This window comes from Vanellus vanellus (genome assembly GCF_965231255.1).
Source record: "Vanellus vanellus genome assembly, chromosome: Z".
NCBI lineage: Eukaryota > Metazoa > Chordata > Aves > Charadriiformes > Charadriidae > Vanellus > Vanellus vanellus.
In genome coordinates this window covers 41,948,832-41,975,427 of record NC_138908.1, presented here as the reverse complement: position 1 = coordinate 41,975,427, position 26,596 = coordinate 41,948,832, and the positions used below count along the sequence as shown (strand labels likewise).

General features: G+C 41.8%; 2 protein-coding genes and 1 long non-coding RNA gene across 5 annotated transcripts in view; 1 reads left to right on the top strand and 2 right to left on the bottom strand.

The window, feature by feature from the left end:
* CDC14B (cell division cycle 14B) overlaps positions 1-11,559 on the bottom strand; it is a gene marked incomplete at its 5' end in the record, with an annotated part of 48,004 nt that extends 36,445 nt beyond the window's left edge. Inside the window, 4 exons of the mRNA XM_082497909.1 lie at positions 446-538; positions 2,316-2,391; positions 3,318-3,411; positions 11,403-11,559. Of these exons, the coding sequence (XP_082354035.1) occupies positions 446-538; positions 2,316-2,391; positions 3,318-3,411; positions 11,403-11,559 (420 nt within the window). The remainder of the gene's footprint in view (positions 1-445; positions 539-2,315; positions 2,392-3,317; positions 3,412-11,402) is intronic.
* A 224-nt stretch (positions 11,560-11,783) lies between these two features.
* The window catches only part of LOC309683473, an 82,897-nt gene continuing 68,084 nt past the window's right edge, over positions 11,784-26,596 (top strand). The window contains exons 1-2 of the long non-coding RNA XR_014270208.1: positions 11,784-11,873; positions 12,333-12,455. This is a non-coding gene — a long non-coding RNA (uncharacterized lncRNA). The remainder of the gene's footprint in view (positions 11,874-12,332; positions 12,456-26,596) is intronic.
* Positions 14,176-18,993, bottom strand: PRXL2C (peroxiredoxin like 2C). 3 transcript variants are annotated; one of them, XM_082497919.1, is made up of 6 exons: positions 18,708-18,991; positions 18,164-18,232; positions 16,571-16,624; positions 16,049-16,154; positions 15,684-15,815; positions 14,177-15,059 (listed from the first exon to the last, which is right to left on the bottom strand). In XM_082497919.1, the coding sequence occupies exons 1-6, from the start codon at positions 18,888-18,890 to the stop codon at positions 14,932-14,934; spliced, it is 672 nt and encodes a 223-aa protein (XP_082354045.1). In that variant the 5' UTR covers positions 18,891-18,991; the 3' UTR covers positions 14,177-14,931. The 3 variants fall into 3 exon arrangements, with proteins under 3 accessions (XP_082354047.1, XP_082354045.1, XP_082354046.1); XM_082497920.1 differs by lacking the exon at positions 16,571-16,624 and having other exon boundaries at positions 18,708-18,992; XM_082497921.1 differs by lacking the exons at positions 16,049-16,154; positions 16,571-16,624 and having other exon boundaries at positions 14,176-15,059; positions 15,684-15,843; positions 18,708-18,993.

Below are 26,596 nucleotides of genomic sequence, written 5' to 3'. Positions count from 1 at the left end.
TCACCTTACATTAGAAAAGAAGCAGCTGGGGAAGAAAAATGGATATTTAAACATGCATGCAATGAGATAATCATGCAAGATAATATTTCTCTATTTTAAAAAAGAAAAAAGAGAGTATGTGTGGGTAGGGGAAAGGAAAAACATCAAGAAGCAATCATCTTTTCTACATGAAAATATTCATAAAGAATTTTTTTCCAGTGGTGTTCTTTCTTCTTAGGAGCACAGATTGCAGTAGAGAAGAAAAAAACCAAACCCATACAACTCCATTCACATAACTGCTAGACTTTAAAAACTGTCTCAGTATGTGGTACTTTACTATAAAATAAATTAGTAGGAAGATTATTCAAGAGAAAAGAATTGGTTTTATCTCGCTGTTTTAAAAATTGAGTATGAAAAAATGAACACATTTAGCAAGTTGATGTAATGTAAAAATTTAAATACTTACTGCGTAGGAGCCTATGAGGAATGCAGCATTTGCTTGTTTTTTCTGATCAAACCCAGTATAATGAATTATTTTCTTCCTTATCAATGAAAATGACTGTATCAAGAAATGAACAAGATTATGATTGTGCATTTTAGACTTTTCGTCTTTTTTTCGACTTTTTTATAAAACTACAGGGATGCAAGGGTCTGTTCACCTACTTTCAGCCACTACTTCAGAGGACCATGTACACTGTAGACTAGACCCTCAAAAGCTTTGGAAGACTCTACTGCACCTGTCCCTAAATTGTTCCAGTATTCAGACTAAATAATTTTTGATACAAATTACAGTTATCTTTCTTTTTCTCCTTGAATGTATTTACTATTTCTGACTTTGATCCCTATGCAACAGATAGGTGCTTAGGAGAAGTAAATACACGGTGGCATTCTCAAAAACATCACAGGCATATTAAAGTCGCAACAGTTTTGAAAACAGAATTTAGACTTTTTTATTCTTAAAGAAAACCTGACTCTAGGTAAATCAACTAGTAGTCATTTCTGAGGATCAGAACCACTGGAAAATATATGCTTAGATTAAAATAGTTTGAAAGTATTTCTAGACTTCAGCATAAATAACCTTTTAAAATGTCATTGTGGCTTGGCATAGTTTCTCCAATTATCTTAGAAAGAGAATGGAATGGCATTGCCAATAGAAAGGACACATCTCTGGTGGCAGCAAGAACTATCCCCTAACTGGCCCTTGAAACAAACTTTGATGGTCTTGAAACTGTATACTTTCATCAACTGCTAAGTTATCATCAAATGTCACTATTTAAGTGGCAATGTTACTTGCTCAGATACTATTCAATTCACTCAAGACAAATAAACCCCAGATCACTAGCAGTAGTGCGTTCTCAGCAATCCTAACATGCTTATCCAATATCAAACCCAGGATATGCAAAGGGATTATAATATAAACTTCTGTTGCTTCAGAGCATCCTGTAAACAAAAATCAGAGAATCTTGTCCCCAGTAAGACTGTTCGTAGTGTCACAGGGACAAAGTAAGTCTGAGTTATGCAAACTAATACCAATGACAGACATCAAGGAGTGATGAAAAAGAAAATCTCTGTTAAACTATAATGTTCTGCATCCTTCCCAATTTTCACAGTTCAGTGGCAGTTTCAAGATCTAAGCAGCTTTGAAGAGGCAAACTGTGATTCACATTAATGCTAATAAGCTTTTTTATCTGCCTAACAGGTTTTATACTCCAACATCTGTTAGAGGTCAACTAACTTGAAGTCATTCATGTTAATTAATACAGAAACTCTCTGTTTTAAAGATGCTATGCTCTATCAGGAGCCTAATCCTGAAAACTACCGAGCACCCCTCAGAGAAGATAATCTGCAGTAACAGCGTGGCAGACTTGTTCAGGACTATGCCATAAATGCTATCAAAGATCAAACGTTGCTTCTTACCAAAGACATATCAGGACCAGAAGAGAAGCCCAAGTCAAACAAAAAACATCTAAACCAAAAAATGTGTTGCATTGTACCCTCAAGCTCACTCAATACTGGCAGGTTGTCAAGAGGACTGAATTCCAGGAGGGGAGCTTTTAATTTAAATAAGTCTGTACCAATTTAGCAACTGATCTTTTAGGAGCTTAACGTTAGTTACTGCCACAGTGGTGCACTTTCTGGATTTTAAAAGTAAGTGGGCTTTACCTCATTCCTGGTCCTCCGCCTCCCTAAATTCACATTGGCAAAATTTAGCATTTATATTCAAAACTTAGCTGGATTAGGAACCCAGGAAAGCACCTGAAGAAAAAAAAATTCGGCCCATTTGGTTTTGTTCTTTAAAAAGTCGAAAATATTGAAAAAAAAACCCCAAGTGTTACCTTTAATTTCTTATTTAGCTTGCAGCAGTATCTGTAGACCATTGCCAGATTAAGTGGTCCAAAGTCTGCATAGAAGCTGGTAGGAGAAAGGGAAAAAAGTGTACATGACCTCTGTAAATGGCTTTTTTTTTTTTAAATCAGATGCACAAAGTAAGGAGTAATAATATATATGTGATATATGCGCACCATTCTAAAAACAATAATGCCTTCTTACATACATACTATTTTGTTGGAGAAACCAGTTTTGTCATCTTTAAACAGAGACTAAAACTTCTTGTTTTCCAGACACCACCACCCAAAACCAAATGTGAATACTCAAGGTTTGAAAAATTCTCAATACTGTGTCGCTCTGTGACACCAGTTTAGAAACTCCATTTTAAGAGCAACCCAAAAGCTTTAGTTTAAAAGAAGGTAATTAATATTGCTAGAGAAAAGTGCACACAGAGAATAAAGATTGATTAGTACTTACAAAAACAGTAAGCACGCCCTTGGTCAAAAATATTTAAAGAATTAGCAGCATTCCAGATCACATACAAAGGCATACATTGTTCACTACAGGGGAAATAATATATCCATTGTCAGCTCATAAAAGCTTGAATTGATTTTGCCAGTTTCTTCTCTTATTCCGGGAAGTTTAGACATTCCACTTAATACTCCAGCAACCAAAGACATCCCCTTCATCTCAGCAGTCCAGTGTGAACTTCTGAATATATATTGTTGCACTGTGTTCCTGTGTCTTCTAACAAGAATGGATACAATGAAAGCTTCTGCTTTGAAAAGATTTTCAAGAAATCCTGATGGGGAGCCAAGAAACCATTCTAAGACATATGAATCATCATGGCAGATAAGTCTGAGAGGACCAAAGTCATGTAATTGGTTCTATAACGGGAATGGTATGTTTCCCTCAGCTACATTTAAAAACAGAATGTCAATTAGACTGGTTCCTCATTGCTGATTAATTTATTGCTGTAAAAAACAGGAAAAAAAAAGGCCTGTACTTACTTCTCATATACAAGTTCATCATCTATGCAGAAATAATGGGTATTTGCAGCTCCACTCTTTGGTTTTTGGCAGAGAATTGCAAAATAAAGGCGATCTGAAATGCAAGAAAATTTAAAGCTTTTATAAACATCCCAGTTTTCTGCTGAAAGTCTGAAGTATTACCTGTCAGCAGAGCAACTTTAAATGGTTTCACATGAACCAAATCTTCTTTTAAGTATTACTGAACTAGATATTATTATTTCTCTGGTGTTAAGCAACAAGGCACACAAAGATTGAGGCTTTTTGCTCAGCAGTGTTCCTGTAATCCGCAGCTCTGTAGTGTTCTTTCCCAAACAAAGTGTTCCAGGAAAGCTACCTGTTTGGCGACTTGGCAATACAGCAGGAGCTCGACTTGCACCCATGCACCCAGCAGACACCCACCTCCTTTTGGCAACAGACCCCACCTGTTGCACTCCAAATACCAACACCCCCCCATCGCAACTTAGCCACAAATCCCTCAGCCCCTCGTAGCACTTATGTTAAACTAAACAGTGAAGCGCCCTCACGCTGAAACACAAGCACTTTCCATCTTTCTGTAAAACAATGATTTCGATAGTACTGGCATGCAATTAAAGGCTGCAGGCTACAGACACATGAGGGATGTGAGGGGGTGAGGCAGCAGCCCACTGCCGCTCACAGGAGCACCAGCGGAGCCACCACCTGGACATCCCCATCCCCATCGCCATCGCCATCGCCATCGCCATCCCCATTGCCATCCCCATCCCGGCTGCCCTGCAAAGCCTGCCCGCAGGCAGGCAGGAGGCACCTTGCGCTTGCCCTGGCTTCCTTTGTTAAGCTGAGGGGGGGCGGGAAAAAAACACCAGCGGTATTCACATAGATATAAATTATTTTTATGGCTGTGGGACCTGTAGCCTCAGTGAACTTTGAACACTGACTGTGCGGCTGCTGTAAATTGCTGTGCTTGCAGTAATTGGTCAATAAAAATTGAGGCCTTGCAGCACCGCAGCAATACTTTTCTTCCTCCTGCTGAAAAAATATCATTATAAAATACGTGGATTAAAATTCAAACCTAAAAGGAAAGATTTAAATTTTTGCAAACTAGTTGCCCGGAACAGAGAGATTACTTAAATATCAAAACAGATCACCTGCATATAAATGTATAATTTCAAAGTATAATTTCTGATCAAGAAAAACTGTATCTCCTTTTCCAGAGAGCAGGAAAAAAAAATCACTTTATGCTTCAAAACAAAATCCTCCATGACTAGCACTTAGAAATCATTACTTGTAACTTGAAAATACAACGTAAAGTACGCCACGAAAGGAGTCCCATATCTTTATTTCAACACTCACGCACTGAGTTCTCACCTATGTACAGCAATATCTCAGGGGGTGGGGGCAGACAACACCACCAAGAAGTGTACATTTACTAAATGCGTGTTTCAGTAGAACAGCAGCCTGATGCGAATCATTTGGCTTAAACATTTACAGGTCAGGTGCAACCAGTGGGATGTACAGTAACTCCTGAGCAAGTCAGGCACCTACTGCCTTACTCTTTCAGCAGAAGCAAGGCACCAGACTTGCTTATTCAATTTCTAATAGTCCCACCTTGTAGGCACAGCAGCTGTAGCACTAGCTGGGAAGTGCATTACCTGCTTAGGAACTTCTGTACCTCCCAGCATTTACCAAAGCATCTCCTGAAAACCAGCCAAAGGATAAAATTTAGAGTAATTCTGTGCACTTTTAAGAAGTGACTAAATTGGCCCAGAAAGGGAAATACGTGTGGAGAAGCAAGTGCACCAACTGGATGCAAATATGCCATGGGGAAAACTGCTTCACAGAAAGGCAGTCCTGGGAAATTGTGTACACCAACACTTTGGGGGTGGAGGGAGCCCCAGCTTCCCACAACTCCCCTGCATCTGTCCCCACCACTGTGTTACCCCCTGTGCTGCGTCAAGGTGAATTTGTGTGAATCAGAAACTGTAACAGGTATCCTAGCACAGTATAAAAAAAAAAAGGAAAAAAAAAAAAGAAAAAAGAAAAAAAAAAAAATTTTAAAAAGCTGCTTTGCTGGTTTACTTCTCTCTGCCGTGAGAATGAGAGCTAACATGGGGAGGTTGACCGAGGGCAAAGAAGGAAGCTGAAAGGAGAACTGACAGGATATGATATCTAGGGATTGTGTTTAAACTGGCATTGCTAGATTAAACACATGTCACACTACAGCTCCAAGCTATAATTTCACACCACTTCTAAACTGATTTAATGGCTAGCTGCCACCAGGTTCCTTGCAAGGATAAGTTTTCTGGAGTTAGCTCGCTGAACCAGCCCACTGGGGGTTAACAGTGGGAATATGCAGCCAGAATTTTTCCCTCGATGGCATCTGTCCTTCAAATCCAGTCTAATTATTGACTTAGGCTGAGTGCTCCCTGTACACAAACAACATCCACATCAAAGTCTGGGCAGAATGGCCGTAGTACTCAAACTGACACCATACCTTCTTGCACACCAGCTTCTTCACATAAACTCTACATCACTTTTGAAAATACAAAAGCACTACACAAAGAGTAATCCAAAATCCTCAAGTAGAAAATGGGGATCAAAATGAAAAGAAATACATTTGCACAGGTCAAAGACCTAAAATAATCTACCATTTTGCTCCTGGACATAGGATTTGGAGTAACAGAATCACTTGCTTCCTCAGTGCTCCTACTGTTACTGAAAATCTTCGCAGCTTTTTCAAAAATGTCCATCAGAAATAAGAATTCCTATCTTGGGTAAACAGTGCATACATGGCCTTCTGAATTGCTGTTGGCATTCAGTTCTGCACTGGTATCTCCGGATCATGATAACTGTTGCTATTCTTAAAACACCAGCGAGAAACTCTAGTTTAATGAATTTACAGTACTACCTCACAATAACAGCAGTGTGTGTCAAATGCCAGTATTCTGACAAGCTGTCCACTCCTGTGCACCGCTAAAAATTGCTCCCTATTATTTAAACAGCAGGCTCCATCTTTTTAATATGTTTCCTATAGGGAGATTTTAGAAATGAGCTACTCAGAGAAGACCTTTCCCATAAGCTTATTTACCTTTCTACTGGTGTATCAGTCTGATATCAGACAAATGCTGTATTACTCACCATGTCTGTTTTCACCTGGGTTTTTTTTGCAAACACATTCCCAGTTCTGTTTACAGTAGCAAAGGATCAGTGTGTTGATTTTTGAATAGGAGTAACACATGCTGAGAAAGGAGAATTCGTTCATTAAGGATCTGATTGCAAGATGAGGGCTTATACATAAAATATGCCAGAGCACTGATGAATTGATTTCACTAGGACTCCACAAAGGTTTGGACTGCAGGAGCAAGGCTTTCATTTTATTATTTTTATGCTTCCTTTGCTAATTTTAGCTTTTTAGTGTTTCACTTACATATAGCGTGCTTGAGCACTTTCAGATTCCTGCAAATTTCTGATAAAAGGTCATCCTAAAACTATCAAACTAGAGCAGACCTTTCTAATCGTCTCCCAGAAGAACGAAGAGAGTAGGGCTTGCTTCCTTACAGGCTGCATCTGCACTGCAATTAGGAGATATGACTGCAGATATACTTCAATTACACTTAATTTCATTAGCCTCATATAACAAAAGTTAAAATACAGAAACCCGGACGTCACCGTAGGCAATTAATTTGAGTAAGCACCCAACGTACAACAAAACGAGCCTGCATACCCCTAGCAGAGTGCTATGTTACCACAGCTTTGCCACTGCCGGTACATGAAGTAGTGAGATTAAAGCTAGCACAAGCGTGTCTGCACAAGCTATAATAATCATGCATCTGATTGCAGTGTGCATACAGGAGGAAAAGCATTTTGTTTTTCAGATCTACAGCGTTCTGTGGCAACAGACATGTAGGAAACTGAGAGCTACCACTTCAAAATCATATTAACGTGAATACAGAGATGACAAAATAATCTCCTTGCCTTTACTCTCAGTAAGCCTGACGCTTCTTGGGATCTGCTGTACAGGCCTCAGAGAAAGAAATTTCAGTAATTCAAGAGGCAACTAAATACCAAACAGGCACTCGCTGCAGGAGAAATCTGCATATGATCAGCAAAGATTATTTAATAAAAAAATAAATTCTACATTTCTATTGTTAAACAGATGCCTTAGATGAGAAATTCAGAGGAGACTGACAGTACAACAAAACCCAACATTAGTCTGTTTTGAATTACCAGGACTGTAACCAGAGAGTTATTTACTATTGTAAGAGGAGTGTATTTCTAAATTCAGAGTTGCTACATAGTATTTTGTTGTGTTTGATTTAAAAAACTCCAAAATACCGGGAAGACACATGAGAAGACATAAAAGACAAATTTTGTGGCAATGTCAAGACGAAAAGCAAAACTGAACGAATATTTTTTTTAGTCATGCTATCCTTGAAAAGATTCATTCACTCATCATTATGATATTTCAAATATAAGTGATGATTGTGTTGAGAATTAGAACAGCCTGGCCTCCACAAAAGAAAATGAAAGCACGGTGAAAAGCTAAAGGAACTTTGTATTTAACAGAAAACCATGAAAAAAAAATATATTCAGGGCCATGTCATGACTGACCAACAACACTGTGTTACTTTACTCAAACAGAGTCCTTGCACTCTGCTGCTCTTGTCCTATACACAAGACTACTTTACATATGTTGATGCACTTTCAGTGCTGGATTAGATACTAAAAGCCTTAAACACAAATTCAAAATCTTAACTTTGAGAAAGACTCACAAGTAAGTTGAGGTCATATTGATAAAAGAATAAATACAACTTTTGTACCGAGACAGTTGCGTAATGAAAACTAATTGAAAGCGTTGACAGTCAGAATGTTGGAAAGCTTCGTGATACTCGGTAGAAGTGTCCTTAGCATTCAAAAAAATATTTTTTACATAGTACACAAGGTTTATAATGACAAACCAGCAATGCTGGAAGAACAAGAGACAACTCAATGGTTTAAAAAAAAACCAACACAAAACCAAAAAAACCAACCCACCTGTCAATGAACATATTAAACTGAATGCTCTATCATAAAACCTCCAAGTGACAGTGTAAGTAAAACAATTCTGAATACAGAAAAAAAAGGCTTATACAGTACAGCTTAGAGCATCCTTTAAGATGTTAGCTCCTCACTGCAAACAAACTGGATATACATTTAGCAGGAGGACAAACAAATGTCAAGAAATGCCCCATGGTGTTATATCACTTAAAATTTAATTCCATGTATAGTTATTGTAGTTAACTTCATTTTAGAATTAACTACTGAAAAGAGGTGAGTGCGAAACATGTATTTTTTGCCTGAGATTTATGCATTCTAATTCCACATCTTCTTTAAAATGTTATTTATAAAATCAGAGCAATGACAAAGAAAAGCAGCCAGGGAAAGGAAATCAACAGCTTTCAAGCATCTCACACAGAATTGTTACATTTTCTTTAGATCATATAAATTACTTCTTTCAGAGATCAGAAGGATATGGGAATATGCTTCTAATAAGCAGAAGAAATGCATTCAGTTCCAGCAAATTGAATTCATACCAGCAAGCCTCACGCATTAGTTGACAAAGAGAAAATGGTAAGGTTTACGATGCAGCTTAACAGACCAAAACAAACAAGTTTTTACAAGAATAGCTTTCCTGAACTAGTCTTAATACTAAACAAAAATATTTAGATGATTCTGATTAAAAATTATTCTGACATATGGCTGATGCATATGATTCATTAGGAAATAAAGAAATGCAATAATTACAGTGAGTATTTGGAGTATAAAATCCATGCAAATAATGGATTACAAACTTTGCTTTTTATGAATGTAACGTCACACAAGAAAGGACTCATAAATCTTTACAGCTATTTGGGTTTGTTTTCTGCTCTGTCTTTTAGCAAAGATGAAAATGAGGGTAGCCTGCAATGTTCTTAATGAGTTTGGCGCTGTTTCTGTAAGCAGATAAACTAATGCAGATCTCTCAGCCTTTACGGAGGCTAAAATATTTACAGTATGTCCATTTGCAAGAATAAGGCCTTATGCTTTAACCTATCTCCAGTCCAGAACTATTAACTCATTTCTCAGAACTGCATTATGAGAAGGCAGAACTGACAGTTCAAAACTTGAAATAACTTTTAAAACAGATGAACAAAAAGGTAAGCCTGCAGGCTTATTCTTTTAAGGTTGCTCTTTTAAAAAATATGTATGACATACCAGAGTAATAAAAATCAAACTATAATTGTTCCCTTATTAGAACAGCAGCCACTGTGAGCAGTAAGAAGATCGAGACAAAATGAAATATTATTAAATATAATAATTGACTGCATTTTAATCAAGTTTGTTATACTGTGTACTGCTGTGTATGGTGAAATCCCCCTGAAAAAAACGTAAGTCAAAACCTAGATGATCTACTGTATTATTTAAATGGATGAACATTTCCTTGGAGGAGCAAATACAGTAATTTAAAGGGGGCTACTGATGCCAGACATGTATCATCAGATCCAAGCAACTGCTGTGTGAGAATGGTTAGACAGACCTGTTTGCTGGAGATCTGAGCTGGACTGGGCTGCATGGTATTCGAGGTAGTGAAATTACTTTGATATCAAAAAGTCATCACCTGCCAAATGAGGGGTTTCTACATTTAACCTTAAAACTACACCATCATCATTTCCTATCTAAATGGTTGCAGTTGTAGGAAAATACATGTACGGAGTTATTGTAGCATTATAGTTCTGTGTATAAGTACACCATTATGTTTCTCTGTGTAGACTAGGCCTAAAATGCTTTATTTTAGGCTGAAGTATTTAGGATTTTATTTCCTGATAGTATTAGAGCTTTTTAAAAAGAGGACTTTTGTATGCTTTGGGAGTTTACATTTTTCCTACAGCACTATGCCCAATTTTTAAAACAAAATCTTATGGTTTTCTAAACATACTGTTGTCTAGGTGACAAACTACTTAAATTAAGGAACCCTGTTTCTTGGCACAGGTAAGACTGGTGCCTTTTGTCCGCATTTGCTCTTTGTGCTTTTGCTTGCTCTGTCTACAGACAATTTCCCATGTCCTTCACAAAGCAGTGGTAAGTGAGGTTTGTTTTTTAAGAGAAGTTGTAAACACTATCAGTCAGATTCTGACGCAGGACATAAAAGTTTTTTGTTTTTTGTTTTTTTCCTGCTTTCAGGCAAACTCAACTCAAGCATGTCTTTTAGCCGGGGAACTCAAGCCTAAATCCAGAATTATTTCGGCTGCGGTCCAACACACTTCTCCACAGAGGCAGGTTCCTGTGCCAAAACAGAGCACGACTCAAATCATAGGGCCTCCAAGCGGACGGGGGACACTGACCAGACCTGCCCCCGCCCGCAGCAGCCGATGGCACTCCAGCGCCAAGGAGAGGCGCGACGCCGGTCTGCTATTTTACCCATGACCCAGCAGGCACAACGTTAGGAGAAAGATCTATATCCCCCGTATAGACACAAACCTGCTGGGTTTGGTGCGCGTGCCCCCACAAAACACGTCTTACTGCTTCAAATACATTTTCCCCGTGCTCTCTCCCAGGCAGAAACAGACAGCACACGGCAACCGCTGGGTACAGCCGGAGTTACTGAACATCCCGCGACATTCCTTCGCCGGGAAGAACCGCCGGACACCGCCGACGCAATTTTAACGAACACTTGGCTGCCCGCGAAGCGCCAGAGAGCCGCAGGCACTGACCCACCGCCACAGACGGCACAGCCGCGGCGGCGGCCGACGGCCAGGCGCCCCCGGGGTGCCGGCGGGGACAGCGGCCACCCCGGCCCTGAGGGGAAAGCCGCCTTCCCGGGGGCCGCCGCCGCGCCCACCCCTGCGGGGAAAGGATGGGACGGGAGAGGAGGGGACGGGACGCGACGGGACGGGACGGGACGAAACCGCCCCCAACCCCCCCAACCCCCCCCCCAGCCCTGCGCCCCGGCGGCCCCCGCCCCGTCCCGCCGCCGGCAGCCCGACCCCGACTTGCGCCTCAACTCTCCCGCCGCGCCGCCCCCCCGGCCCGGCACGCCCCCCCCCTTACCCCCCTCCCCGCCATCCTCACCGGCGATCCTCAGGCAGGTCTCCGGCCCGGCGGGGGGAGGCTGCCGCCGCTCCGCCTCGCCCCCCGCCGCCCGCGACGCCGCGCCCCGAGTTCTCTTCAGAGCCGGCGGCGCCGGGGTTGCGCGGCGCCGGGCCTCGGCCCAGCTCTTCCGCTTCATGGCGGAGGCGGCCGCGCCGCTACGGTGGGTGCGAGGCGGAGCGCCTCATCCCCGCCGCGCCGCTCCCCGCGGGGCTCGGGCCGCCGGAGGGGAGGGACCCCGCGACGACGACGGCAGCGGCGGCGGCGGCGGCGGCGGCTGACGCGTCTCCCCGGACACCGCCCCCTCCCACCGCCCCATGCACCTACGGCCCCCCCCGCCCCGAGCCGGCGGCAGCTCCCGGCACCCCCGCCGCCTCTGATTGGGTCAGAGCGGTGTGGCGTCACCAGCGCGGAGCGGCGGGGACGGTGATGTCATAGCGGCCGCTGTAACAGGTGGGCCGGGGGAGCGCGGCCGGGGGCGGCCCGTACATCGCCGCCGCTTCGGGGGCTGCCTGCGGGGGCCTGGGCGCCTCGCCCCGGCCTCGCCCGCCGCCGTGCGGGCTGCGGCGCCGGGCTTCTGCCGGAGAGCGGGGCGGGGGCGGTGGCAGCGTGGCCGTAAGCGCCGCTGTCGGGGGTGCGAGGCGGCCTGGGGCCGCCGCCGTTGGGAACGAGCGTCGTCGGGTTGCGTCTCTCGAGGCGTCGCAGTCTGCCCGGCTGCCTCTCGCGACACATGGCGGAAGAGGGTCCCAAGGGGAGCGTGGCGTTGCGTAAGGATGACTGAAGCCGGTCGCAGTACGCGCAGCCGACTTCTGGCCTGGACGTTTAAATGGGTTTGTCTGGAAAGTTAAAATATCAGGGTCTGGGTCTGCTGCTCAGGCACAGCGCTGCTTTAAAACACACCGTTATTTTAAGGTGTTGAGATAAACCACGCTTGTAGTTCAAACAACGTCTGGGAACTGGTCCCTCCCCACCTCTGTCTCATCGACTGTGACAAAAGCCTGTGCTGAAGTATTCTTACCATCTGCCGAGCATGAGGTCAGTGATTACCTCCCGCTGGTTTCCACCTTTCTCTGCATAACTTTTTAAAAATACTTTTTCTAAATAACAGCACAGTCCTAAAATTCTGCTGACACTTCAAAACCCGTTTCTCCCATGGATGAGTGGCCATCATCGTTCCAATTCGTTATGCATGTGGGAATCAGTCTCGCAGGATGCCAGTGAACTTGGTAAAACCGTGGCCAGATGCAGCAGTCCATCTTCATGTAAAAAAATGCAGGGCCGATACTCTAATTAGGATTGTTCTTCTACTGAATCCTTCTCTATCTCTCTTCTTCCCTCTTTTTGTTTGTCTGCATTTTGCAAATCTTTCTGAAGTGGTTTTGCTGAGGTAACACAGGGGCCGTGGTGTGGCTCCTGTCAGGATTGACGTAGTGAGGGTGGATGACTTCAACCTACAGAGCTGTCAAACTACAACTTAATTAATTCCAATCCCTTTTAAGAGTCCACAGTTCTTTTAGCTGTGGTTAGTTTTATTTAATGTATTCAAAATGTGGAAATAGAACTATTCCTATTGTATATTATTTTAATTCTACTGAAAGCAAAACAAGCGGAAAGACAGCTAGCCAAACACTTCCTTTAAAATCAAAAGCACCAAGAATGTGAAAGTGAAATGACTGCAAACCAAAAGTGGAACTAGCGCCAGTGTCTTTGGGAGTGATGATCAGGTGAATGAAGCAGAGTGGAAGCGCTACAAGTAAACTGAACATTTATCATTCTTTCTCTTTGAAAACAATTTAAGTTTTCTGCATTTCTTTTCTTTGTTTTACAAACATAAGACCAGTTTTCTAGCTTGCTTTCTGCTGTGGTTTAAGTAACATAGAGGCAGCTGCATTCCAAAGCGTCTGATATACTCAAGAATATTGGTGAGCTGGGGGAGCCCTGGAGGGAGGGGGCAGCTGCTTATTTATGAATGTAGGGGCAGTGGTCTTGAAAAGCGACTTTTCTGCCCTGGGAGCCCCAGCGGCTGGTCCCAGCCCGTTATGCCACGTTCTGAGGAAGCCTCTGGCCAGCCCTGAAATCACGTGGGTTCAGAGTCTGCACGTGACTACTTTTAGCCCTGTGCCGAGTGCTGTTTAGTCAAAGCACGGAACTGAACGGAGTATTTTTACATTCATAACATCCTCCTTCTAAACACACCATATCAAAATGTGTATGTAATTAATAAGGTGCTAAGGCATAGTACCTTTAATGGAATTACATTGCTCAGTATCATTACGTTTCTTAAGCAAGCCTTTTATTTTTCGTCAAGGAACACTGCATTTAATTTCACATGCTCTTAATGGCGTAGAGCTCTCCGGAGCTTGCTCTGGGCCTGCCGGTGACCTTAATGGATGCAGGGACAAACCTCTTCACAGAATACTGTTTTACAATTGCATTAGTGTTAAGGCTTAGAAAGGGAATTTGCAGGTGAGATATGTATGAACAGTAGCATTTTACAGTGAAGGCCAAAGATCAGAAACTGCAGAGGAGGATATGCTCCTTCGTAAATCTCAGACAATCTTATTTTAAAATTGCTAAAAAGAGGTGGCTTGTGGATGAAAGAGGGCACTTCTACTTTAATGAAAGCAGTAGATTCTGAACATAAATATTTCTAGAAAAATGGATAATATGAAATCTGACAGAACTGCAAACCAAAATGCTGTTGCCCTTAGCTCAGTTGTCTAGGACAGAAATAACCAAGGACAGAGATCCAAAGATCTCTTGCTCTCCAAGAGAAAGCGCACACACACAGAGGGGACAACATTCTGCTGCAAATCTTCAAAGGAAAACAAGTAATTGACTATGGCCTATTCCAAAACTGACAATCTGATCAGAAATATGTTTCAGACACACCCCTCCCTGGTCTTATGGACCCATCTTTTTGTACGACACAAAAGAATTGCAGACAATAGACGACATATTTAAAATATTTATTTAAAACTATAAAATATTTCATAACATCTGCCAGTGCCATATGCAAAAGTAAGTAAGTATAAGCTTAAGCCCCAGTGTTCGAAACTGTGATTTTTCAAGGTGTGTTTTAATACAAGATTGTCACATGGTGCTGGAAGCTTTAAAACATTGCTAAGAAGTACTGGATTGAAAGCCAGTATGATCTGCTGAAGGCAAGAATCCCAAGTTCTTCCTGAGCAAACCCAGATTTTTTAGTTTAGTGTATCACGAACAAAGATTTTTAAAATATATTAGCAAGATTGTTTGATGAGGAAATAATAAGCTACAGGATTTTTTGCAATAAGCCTCAGCTATGTTTTAGTTTTTGTTATCTTACAGAGTGGAAATAGCACTTTCATGCCCATCTTCAGTGCCATAAATAAAGTAGTTTATTTTGTGCTCTGATTTTCTAAATAGGGTTTCAGATGTCCCATAAAGACCCAACAGTACCAATGCTGGTGGGAATTCGCTGGAGAATTGTCCTTGTAGAGCACAAATAAAATTATATGCTGTGTCAGTGTCATATGTCAATAATCTGGGGTTTGTTTGTAAAATTTACTGTTTTAACTCCTGCCAGCTGCAAAACTGTGTTAATGGGAACATGATCCAGCCTGTTTTTATCAAGGTGCAAAAAATGAACTTCATTACCTGAAACAGAATGAGAATAAACATGTAAATAGTTGAATAAAACATTTATTTATTCAAAGACCTAAGTGTATCAAAGAAGCATTCTGATTTACTGCTAGTTCTTGTACAACTGTGTACTATCTCTATAGATTTTACAATATACTATATTTTAAACAATGACATAGATTGTTTTTAAGTTATAGAAGCAAGGAACATTGAGGCATCTAACTGAATTAAATCTGCCGTAGCATGATGTTTCCTAATGATTTGATGGGATGACTTTGTCATGTTGCAGCTTTGTGCATTATTCCTCTACTAGAACTGCATTAAATGCCTGGAATCAAATGTGAAAGCAGAATGTAGGTGAACACCACAATGTCAAAAAAAAACCCTCCAAACTCTGAGGCAGTTGTTTCATCAGCACTCCTATCAATTTCTGCAGGACTGCGATCAGCTTTGTGCCACCTCTGTGGGAGATGGGACTACACAATGACACTTCCACGGGTTCCTTCAGCTGGCAAAATCACACAGTTCTACACAAGACTGTCTCCTTGGGATCCACAGGAACAGCAGCCGACACTGTAGCGTTAAAGCAAACAGCTACCGGAGCAGACTGTAACTTTCAAACATAACAAAGAAGCTCACCTGGGCCTAAAATCAAAGCTCCTCCCTGCTGAGCGGGGTCTCCTTGAAAATCAAAAGCCGGGCCAGTCATTGCTCTCCACACACTCCTAATACTTCCCAGGAGCGTGTTTGATTTCACATGAGGGCTCCGCACTAAACAAAACCGCAAAATACTTGTTATCTAGAAATACAAAAGCATGTAAGGAGAACATCAAAATTGAACAGCTGCTATGAATAGTTTAGTTTCCTGACTACAAGTGGTTTGACAAAATACAGCCTACAAGAGACCGTCTGGTGGGCAACTCCCTATTTACATTGTGATCATACTATTTTATCAGAGTATTCTTTTTTGTTCTGTCCAAACAAGGTGAGAAAATTATTCTTACCTGATACGTTATTACTTTCACCTCTTTTCATGCCAAGTGTTTTATAAATTTCCCTTTGTGGATCTACATACATTTCATGGGTATATCCAGTTAAACTGCAGAAGGGCTGCAAAATGTATGCATACAAGAGAAGTAATATTTTTAAGGTTAAGACAGTAATTAGTTAGGATCTACTGACAGTGAGATACTGCAACCCAGCCACCCCCCACCCCCCAATTTGGAAACCTGTGGATTTGTCGTGTTAAATTAAAGGCCAAAAATTTTTAGCGCTGAAGCTCTTACTAAAACAAAGCTTCCAGTGAAATCAAGAAAATGTTTCCTTAGCCAGCCCCAGTGGTTTTTAAACTGAACTAGTTATTTGCTTTATTCATGTACCGTTATTAGAATTGCTTCATGAAAAAGAATAGTCCTCTTTTTCTGTGGTTGCAAATGACCATCTTTTCACTCAGAGCAGAAATCCCTCAATGCAGACCATTAAGATACAATAGAGGATACCATGCATTTAATGACTACTTTATTTACCTTGATGTGATGATAAGATGACTGTCCAATAACTATAAGTCTCACATTTGCTTCCTAGAACAGAACATGGGTATTGAAACTGAAAAGAGGAGCTCGGTGTTTCTGCATGGCTGCAAAGCATTAGCAGAATCCGGTATCCCGAGTTAATGATCACAGTGCACTGAGTTAAAATTACTTGAAATTAACATCACTTATATGTTTGGAGTCTGCACCTTTGTCTACCACCCACAGTTAGCAGCTACATTAATTAATTAAGTGAAAAATTATTTTTAAGGATTACTTTCAAGTTACAGATGCGTAAACTTTTTCTGTAGCATTAGCAGCGTCATCTTTTCAATTGATTGCAACCTACTATGATTTTGGAAATTCAAAATTTCCACTCAGTTGCACCTGCATCTAAAGAAGCAGCATGTGAATATCGGTGCAGATACATCTGTGATTTACATATACTGATGCCCATTAATAGATATAACTTGCATCTGCAGGTACTGCTGTCCTTTGCAGGTGCAACATTAGGCCTGAGTCTAAAATAGAGCCCAAAACTTAAGTTCATTTAGTTGCCAGTAAAACAGTTAATAAAATATAATTTGTTTTTATATTAGGGTATAATACTTGCCTTTCCTATATAGAATCATTTTGCTTGTTATGAAAAGAAGGCCTCCTAAAAACAGAATACTCACACTAAGAAAAGCATGGATGGTTTTGATTCTCTGTACACATTTATTTGAGCAGCCAAATTAAGAAAATGTCATTCCGAGTAACACTGATTGAGCAGTTTAGAAAACTCTGTCCTGAGAAGGACAGGTGCCAAAGAAATCGCCCTTTTTCATCCCCAAGTTCCTAGTCCATCTAAGCCTTGATGTCAGCAAGGAGCTGAGTCTCTGTCATCGGCTATGTTGCTGTTGGGAATAAAATATGACAGAATTTCAATCAGCAGCCTAGAAGAGACAGATTGACCTTCCACATTTAGCAGGGGATCATTGTCTTTCTCTGGTATCTCCTACCACCCAACAAATACCCGTCCATAGCAACCCCTGCCCACTCCATTTTTCCTTTCTGTCACTATGTCACTCCTGTTTGTGCAGCTGCCTGGAGAACAGGTCACACAACTGATGCAGCTTACAAATAACCATAGAAAAAGAGACTATTTTTAATCCAGATCAATTTTCTGATTTTGTTCCATGCACAACCATCAGTCAGCTGTACCGACATAATGGAAAGGGCAGTAGTTAGTTAGTGGTCAGCAGAAGACAGGTGCCCTGGGCACTACTAATACGAACAGAAATGCCTGTCAGATGTTGTCTAACTGTTCAGAACACAGAAGAAAAAACAGCACCGAGCTAATAGGGCAGGGAGAAATAATGCTGCTGCAAGAGAGCATGTAGTGCAATAAATCCTTTCCTGTGTCTCCTAGGCAGATACATTATGGCTATTGTAGCAAACAACGAAAGCGCTAACTTTCTTCTGAGCCTTTTTTGCTTTTTTCTTTTGATTCCTAGAAGGTTTAAGCCTCACGCAAGCCCGCAGCGGGACATAACAAATTTGCTCCACTCCAGCAACCGCATGTACATATATTAAGTGCAGAGTACTTACTTGTAAAAACGCCTTGGGGACTTTTGCCAGGTCTTCTACATACTCCTTGCAGGTGTAACACAAAAAATTCTGCAACACAGCGAGTTGGACGTGTCAGAAACAGACATAATTGCACAGCAATGAAGCATTAGATTCTGACTTCAGGCACAGACCCTTTTGGAGGTGATCAGGAACCGGGAACAGGAAAGATTAAAAGTTCCGTGCAGTTGCCAAATTTGGATTAGGATCCTGGTTTAATCCAGGCCTGAGCACGGACGCTGGGCTCGGGGCCTTGCTAATATTTTTATCTCCGGATATTTTAGGAATGCGGGAGCTGGCTTCCCAGCTGGGGAATGGGGGAAGGCAATACTTGTTCCCCAGAGCGCACTGTTGAAGAATTACTTCCTTTTCAGGTGAACACTGTGTCATTTCACCAAAGAAGGGGGGTTCTCAGAAGCAGAACTGATCTGCGTTATATTTTCTTTTCTCTCTGTTCCAGTCCCCGTCCCCCTTCACCCCCTCCCCCACACATCCCCCCTGCCCCGAGCAGCCGCTCCCTCCTCACCCGCACGAACACCACGATGGCTTTCTGCCGCCCGTACAGGGCCTCGAAGGGGATGCTCCTCCCGTCCCCGTCCACCACCGGGCAGCGGGCGGCCTCCCTCAGCTCCCCCGGCTGCCGCCGCGGCCCGCTGCCCCGCGAGCTGCCCACCTGCCGCGTCACGGGGGGCGCCGCCGGACTGGACATGGCCGCTACGGCCACACCGCCTCGGCCCGGCCGGGCCCGGCCCGGCCCGGCCCGACCTGACCCGGCCCGGCCGGCGACGGGGGGTGGGATGGTGAGGAAGAGAAAGGTGGAGGAGGAGGGGAAAGCTCGGGGGCTGCGCGACGGCGAGGAAGCGGCGGGGCCGGGTGGGAGGGCGTCGGCGGTTTGCCGCTGCTGGAGGGGAGCCAGGGTCGGGCGGGCCGCGCCCCGCGCCTCTCCCTTAAGGAGGAGTGGGTGAGTTCGGGGCCTTTGGGTAAGTAAAAAAAAAAAAAAAAAACAAAAAAAACCACCACCACCACCACCAAAAAAATCGGCATCCGGGGTGCAGCTCGTGCCTGGGAGGCGTCACGGAGTTCAAAAGAGAGCCTCCCCAAAGCCGTGTGGAAATGGGAGCCGTGAAGCTGCGCTAGGGCCGCGGGTCAGGGCCCTCCTGGCCGCGCAGGCTGCCACGGCGCCCCGCAGCACCGACAGCGAGCTGGGGAGGTGTGGGGTCGAGGAACTGCCGAGCTGCTGTATCGGGGGGAAAAAAAAAACCAAAAAAAAACCAACCCCAAAAAAGCTAAAACCAAAACCAAACAACCCCAGAGCCGGTTGCCTGATTGAAGTAAAAGCCGAACTTCATGGGGCGTTGGCAGGGGAAGAGCAGAGGATGCTGAGCGGTGCAAGTGCTCCGGTATCGAGTGCGCACAGAAATGGGTGAACAAATCTTCTTAAAATGAGAAAAACACTAGACAGTTGGAGAGTATTGTAGTCTCGTGGGTTGTGTTAGCTGAAAGGTTATGAGGAGGAGAGCACTTTCCTTTTCTTAGTGGGCAAAGAAATAGAAGTATCGGAGGGAATAGGACCGGGGGGGATCTCCGGAAGTTACTCTGCTTCATGAAGCTCTCTGATGGTATCAGCTCCAGAGTCTCTCTTGGCAAACTGTCCCAGTGTCTATACTGTTAGTGTCACTCAAACCTGTATCCCCGGTACTTTGGGTGAAGCCCATTGCTTTTATATTACCAGGAGTGAGCCCATAGAACGGGTTAATCAATCCCCTTACTGCATCAACTTTTCAACTATACACAGACTATCGATATGCTTCCCTCAATCTTCTGTTTTCTAGATGAAATAATCCCATTTTTTCTTAAAATTATTTCTTCTCATAGGTCATGTTTTCTAGGATTTCTAGAATACAGATTTTGTAGTTTCCTCTGGACTTTATAGATGGTTCCTGTCACTCCTGAAGCTCAGTGCCTAAAACCAGACACAGTATTTTAGTTGGGTGTTAGGTTTTCTTCACGTCTTGGGTCTGTTCATCCACTTAAACATGCTGGCATTGTGGTTGTGCTTTTTGCAACACTGCTTGTTTGTTGACCCCTGTTCATTCTGAGAGCCACTGCCACTCCCAGGGGCTCTGCTCCAGACCTTCCCTAGAAGGGAGTGCATTACCACCAGTTCTTTTAAAATACTCAGTGAAAGAAAATATCTCTGATGTCTCAATGTCTGAAAAGTCAAATTATCTCTATATAAGATGTTTACACAGGATAATACAACACAGTTGGCCCTCCAGTTGGGGTACCTCTCAGGTCTGTTTTAAAGCTCTTGCCAAAAAGATCTTCAGGGCACATAAGGTGCTTTGTGCTATGTTAACAGCAAAGATGAGTCACCTCTGCATTATAAATAACAACATAAGGGAAAGTGATCCCTGGCTGATACTTCTTTACAAGTTTCTAGCACATACACACAGGTGAAACTATCCAGCCACTAATACAGCCTTGTTGTTTCAGTAATGACAGTTTATTCCATAATATGGATCCATCTTGTGGCTTTGCCTGGTTAACTGTGATCATCATCATAATAATAATACTTTGCTGAGCTAGCAAATCAGTGTTTGAATGTTAGCAAAGCACTTCTTGTGTATTTGCCTATGGCTTTGGGCTTCAAGGACTAATCTTGCAGTCCAGTATGCCCTCACAATGACTTTGTTTTAAAAGGCGATGAGCTCTAATTGGTAAAGAATTGCTGAAAATTGTGCAACTTACATTCTGCTAGATACAGTTGGACTCAGTGATCTTAAAAGTCTTTTCCAACCTAAATGATCCTATGATTCTGTAAGAATTTGAGCGGTATTAATTCCCCATTGTTGTTGTCATCAGGCTTCTTTGTTCACTTAGCAGCTACCTAGATATTATGTTGTCAGAGAGATTTCTTCAACTAGCAGCCTGTGAACCAGACGTGGGCTGTGCAGCAGTGCTTTGTGGCCCCTCAGCAGTACTGACAGGAATGGGCTGCCCACCCTTGACTTCTGTAGGATGCAGCCAAGGAGGGAGAACTGACCGCTCTTTGATGTGCTTCACTCTTCGCCTTGAGGCTGTAGCGGGCAGGCTGGGCACGTAACCTTGCTGTTTTATGTCTGCCTTAAAACCTCTGTGTAGCGTTGGGCAGGGCCCAGGGGCACAGCTCAGCACTTGGTCATCAGTGTGGCTTGGACCTTGCCATTGCAGCTGGAAATCACAGCCTGCAGAAGAGGTGGTTGTACCGCTGCAGGGGATCAGCTGCCACAACCTCTGAGAGGGAGCGCAGATCAGGATGAGCCTGCTGATGAAAAGAGTTGGGCAGGGTGGTGTTACAAACTCAAAGGACACTGTCCCGGCTCAGTCTACACATAGCTGACCTTGTGCCTAGAGTCCAGAGAGCTTGTTCTCACTTGATTTGAAATGAAATCTCTGAGGAGCCCAGTCTGTCTGGGAGAGCTGGTGAACATTCCTTCTAAGCCGATCAAGACTGCCTGCAGACCTTGCTCTTTTATGCTATTTGGCCTCTTAAACTAGCATATCCTTCACACCTGGTTTCAGCAGTATACAGTTGAAGAACAGCAATGTTCTTCTGAGGATATTCACCAGTGTTCTCTAAAGCCCCTCAAACAGTGTGGTTCTAATTTTTGATGGAGATTCTTAAGTGGTGTTGGAATACAAATATACAAATATAAATTACTGTCACTCCTGGTTTTACAAAGAACAGAGGTGAAGGCAGTTGAACACTGGCATGTCCTCTGAAAGAGGAAACATTCAAAATTAGCCATCACTTTTGAAAGCTGAAGCTTAAAGCCTTTCGTTTATGTATGCTTAACAAAAGTACAGATACAAGTTCCACTGACTTAGGTGGGAAGAAAGGCTCTGTATCTGCTGATATTCTGGACAGTGCTGACTGTCTAAGAGTGCAGTGTAGTAAAACTGTACAGTTCTTCAGTGTGAGCTGTGTTTAGGGAAACTTCCCTTTGTCTTTTTCTCTTTCTTTGTAGCTCTTAAATATAGAAATGTTGAGGACTTAAAAAACAGTCTTCAGAGTGATGTCTTTTTCAGTGTCTTAAAGAGAATCAATTAGTACATTGGCATTATTAATAGTGATGTACCGTTCAAGATATGTCACTTTCTTCAGTTCAGTGCAATTTACAGTTTTAAAGAGAAACTTAGCTAATATTTAATTAACCAAGGGTTGGCTTACTTTGTTCTGTGGATAAGAAATCCAGATTCCTACCATTTCAAGAGGAAGAAAAATAATTACACACAGATGTGGAATAATTTGTTCTGTATTGACTAGTGAAACAAAATACCAGCTGTAATTATGCAACCTGAATTCCTTTACATATAACAGCTGAAAAAAAAATCTGACAAGAGAGGTGTGACCTATATCAATAGCATAAACACTGTCTAGAGTGTATGGTGTGTATTTGCAAAGCAACATATTATTATCAATTTCTGCAAGATGTATTGTTTATTTAGAACAAGTATATTTATTGTTCTTGTTTAAGTATTATTTAGCTGGAGACAACATAGTTATTACTTATCAGCTAAAAATGAATTAGCATTTAGAATTCCACAGTAAAAACATCATGCTAAGTGCTAGCTAAGACTGAGTTGTTTTTAAACTGTTGTTTTAATTGAAAAGCAGTAAAATGTGTCCTGTCCTGTAGATAAGAGACTTTTTCCTTTCTGGCTGCCTTTCATTGTTTCCTTAGTGTCATGATGTACTGGGAGTACGCTAGATTTCTTGGCATAGGGTCATGGGACTGATTCTTCAGATCAGCAAGGGGAATCGTTTGCAGCCTTGAAAGTCTCGTTGCACATGCTGGCTTCATCTCCATTTTTTCTGCCTGGTGTGTGCTCTTTGTCTCTTGATGTGATTTCTATTTACTTTTCCTTTTTTTTTTTTCTGAGGGAGGAGGTTACAATTTCAAAACTTGCCAAAGTTTTGCACTTTTCTTTTTAATTCCTTTTAAAAATTATTCAAGATTATTTACAAGACTAAGGGCTTGGTCAGTGTAGTTGCAGTACCTGTATGTGTTGCATACTGATTAACTGTTATTTCACAACGCAAATAATGTAAATGTAATTAAAAAATACTCTAATAGTTTAGTGATTATATTGACATATGGAGAGAAAAAGAATCCCCTGTTATATTTGGCATATTTAATTTTGTAATACAAACCATACAGAGAGAGCAGTAACTACAAACTTTACTACATAACAAAATGTAACCATATTAAGTGAAATGCCCGCACTTTGGTTAACATAGCCTCAAGGCACAAAGAGAGCATTTAATGCGTTTAGTAAGGGCTCTCTGTGTTTGATCTATTTCTGTTTTGCAGCTACCTACTCTGCGTGCTGCAAATGAAAAACAGAGATGACCATCTGTCTGTCAAGAAAAGTAAATTATATGTGAAGACGCTGTTTAGTTGCTCTAAGTGCCACTGGTTTGAATCTTTCTTTAAAGTACTAAGAGGAAGTGAGTCTCTCACCTGAAGAAATCACTGCTTAAATAGACGAGACACAGTGAAAAAGCAAATAAAAGATATGCTGCAATCCAAACTGGCCAAACAGACTTGTCTTACATCTTGTTAGCAGCAAGGCTCTTAGAAAGTAAGCTAATTATCTTTAGTGTTTAAATTATAGTGTAAACTAGACCAGAGGATTAAGAGATGAAGAATGTGGAGAAAGGCGGAGGTGATCTCATGGAGTGTTCATGCCAAATAAAACCTTGTTATTTAAGACTCTTGCACTGGTGTCTTACAAGGGAAACAAAAACTTTCCTGAAAGCTTTAGGTATTGTTCCTTTTTTCACCTCCAGTAGAACAATCTAAAACTCTTCCCCCCCCCCCCAGTATTCTATTGGTTTTTGCCCATGCAGGAAAAGCATACTGTAAGAAGGTTCTAGTTCTGAGCTGCTATTTCTGTTTTCTGTGCTCATAGGAGCTGGGTGTGTACTTAGCAATGGATTCAGTTCAAATGGCTCTTTTACATATGGCAAGGCTGATATTTAGCTACAGTTAGGAGTTCCCTTCTTGAGGCCAGTGGATGCTATAATATATTTGCTGGAGGCTAATAACTTGAGCTAATTTTAGCACACACTTGAAACAGATCTTATTTATTTCCTGGTGTATAATTAAGAGCAGCATCACTTTAACATCAGACACCTCTCTTGTTCCTCTATGCTAGAGGGATCGATTAGGAACCCAGGCCAATTCCCATATAAAGGTAGATCTGATTTTTTTTTTTTGCAAGCACTTAAACTTGACTGACTGCTTGTATCCTGAGGACTACAAATCTATGGCCCAGGTCCACCCTCCTCCCTTTCAAAATGGCTAAAATGTGTTGCATAATTATCTCTTATTAATCATCTAACTGAGATGATGTGTGTGCCAAACTCGGTTGACCTAAGCCACAGGTTTCATTTAGTAAGGCCTTCCTGAAGAAATTATTTAAATAAGAAAAAGGAGTTCAAAGGTAAAGCGTCTAATGGCCATCATGTGAATCCTCTGTCAGGAAGTTTAGAGATCATAGCTTTCCAGCTGGCTCTCCTAAGAGGGCCTTTAAAATCCTCTCCAGTGGAAATAATGCATTTGGTTTGTTAACGATGAAAACTTCCAACACAGCCAGTAAAATTTATGCCAGAGCTGAGGCGGAGGGCCTGGCCCTGAAAGCCTTTTGAGTCTGGAGTTTGTGTGGACGTCGGCGTGAATCCTGTACTTGGTGCTTTGAGAGCTGATCCTTGGCTTAAGGCTCAAGAATCTCTCCCCTGCTGTATCTTCCGGTGTTTAAACAAGAAAGCCGTTTTTCTTCCTGCTGTTTGCGTTTTAATTATGTTATTTGCTTCAACAAATATGTCAATCTGCTGCAGAAGATTTTTACTTCTTAATGAAGCTATTTTTCTTTCCCTGTTTTTCAATTGCTATTTTCAATTCTCTTTATGCATACATTTCTAATACAGTCATTTGTTTATGCACAAAGTTATCAGTAAAAAAGAAGAACAGAATAAAAGGAGAGAATACAAATATGTTAAATATACTTCAGTTACAGGCAACCATAAATAAAAATGTATTAACGTATCAGCTAAAACACAACTTCTCTAACTGAAACATCTGTAAATGTAAAAAAAAGTGTTATCTTTCTTTGCAGATTGGTGAAAGGTCATTTAAATTAGTTCCAATTTATGTACTATTGTTCCATTACACCATCAACTTTCATCTTATAAGTTAGCATGCGCAATATCCTGTCTGCAACCAAAGATTTCGCACATAGGAGCTGAAGAATAAAGTACTCATACAAAAAAAATGAAAAAAAAAAAAAAAGAATGGTAAAGGAATTAAAAATGGCTGATTATGTTCTCCTCAAAACTCTATTAAGTTTATTTTTTTCCATTTTCCTCATTGTTCCTTTTCAAAATGTTTGCAACAATTTTAACTTAGTTTCCTTGATGCTGATTTTCATGCATCCACAATTTGTTAAAAGCGGCTTCTGCCGTTTCTGCGTAGTACATGAGTCATATCATTTTTTCAGACTGAATTGACTCGTTCTCGTGCTCTCTCCAGAAAGAGTGATCAGCAGCCACTGTTTAAAAATCCTCATTAGGTGCTTTAACATTCAAGCTGTGGCCCTGCCATGGTTTCCCAGGTCCTGACATAGAACTCTAGTGATTTCAATGTAGGTTTGATCATACAAATAAATTAGCTAGGTATCATAACAGTCAATCTGTAAAACATATTTGTTTCTATGCTGCTGCTACCATTAATTCTACAAAGGGAAATTTTTAAAGAAGCCATAGCTGTTGTTTGAAAATATCAGAAGAGTGAAGAAATCTGGCTGACAGTCCAAGTGGGATCAGCGCAGCATCTGGAATTGCCATGCCAGCAGGAATCACTTCTTCCTAATCTAATGTGTGTGTCCCTTTCTGACTGGTTATAACCACTGTTGCTTCTCTTAAATTGAAAGACCATAAGACAGAAAAAAATGAATCTGAATTGTTTGGGTGATCTTTGTGGATCCCATCCTACTTCCCTTCTACTGCTTAGTAGGCTGCTACTAGCTAAGGCAGATGAGTCTAAGCAGGGATTATGTAGGTATGCATGCATGTATGTATGTATGTATGTATGCATGTATGTATTTAAACACGTATAAAATGGCTTTTGATCAGCTTAGTCTATGGGCATATTTATTCTACTCTAAAAAAGTCTTCTTCAGGAAGTACAATCCACTTGGGAGATGCATGTGTAATTATTCTTTTTCTCCATAATACATTTTTCACATGGGCGGGGTGTGTGTGTAGCCACTTTGGAATGCTTCTGTGGCCTGTGCCTCTGTGTCCTTATGGTAGTGACTTTTGAATAAAAGCTTTAATAAGGTACTTTTAAAAATCATACTTTTAATTAT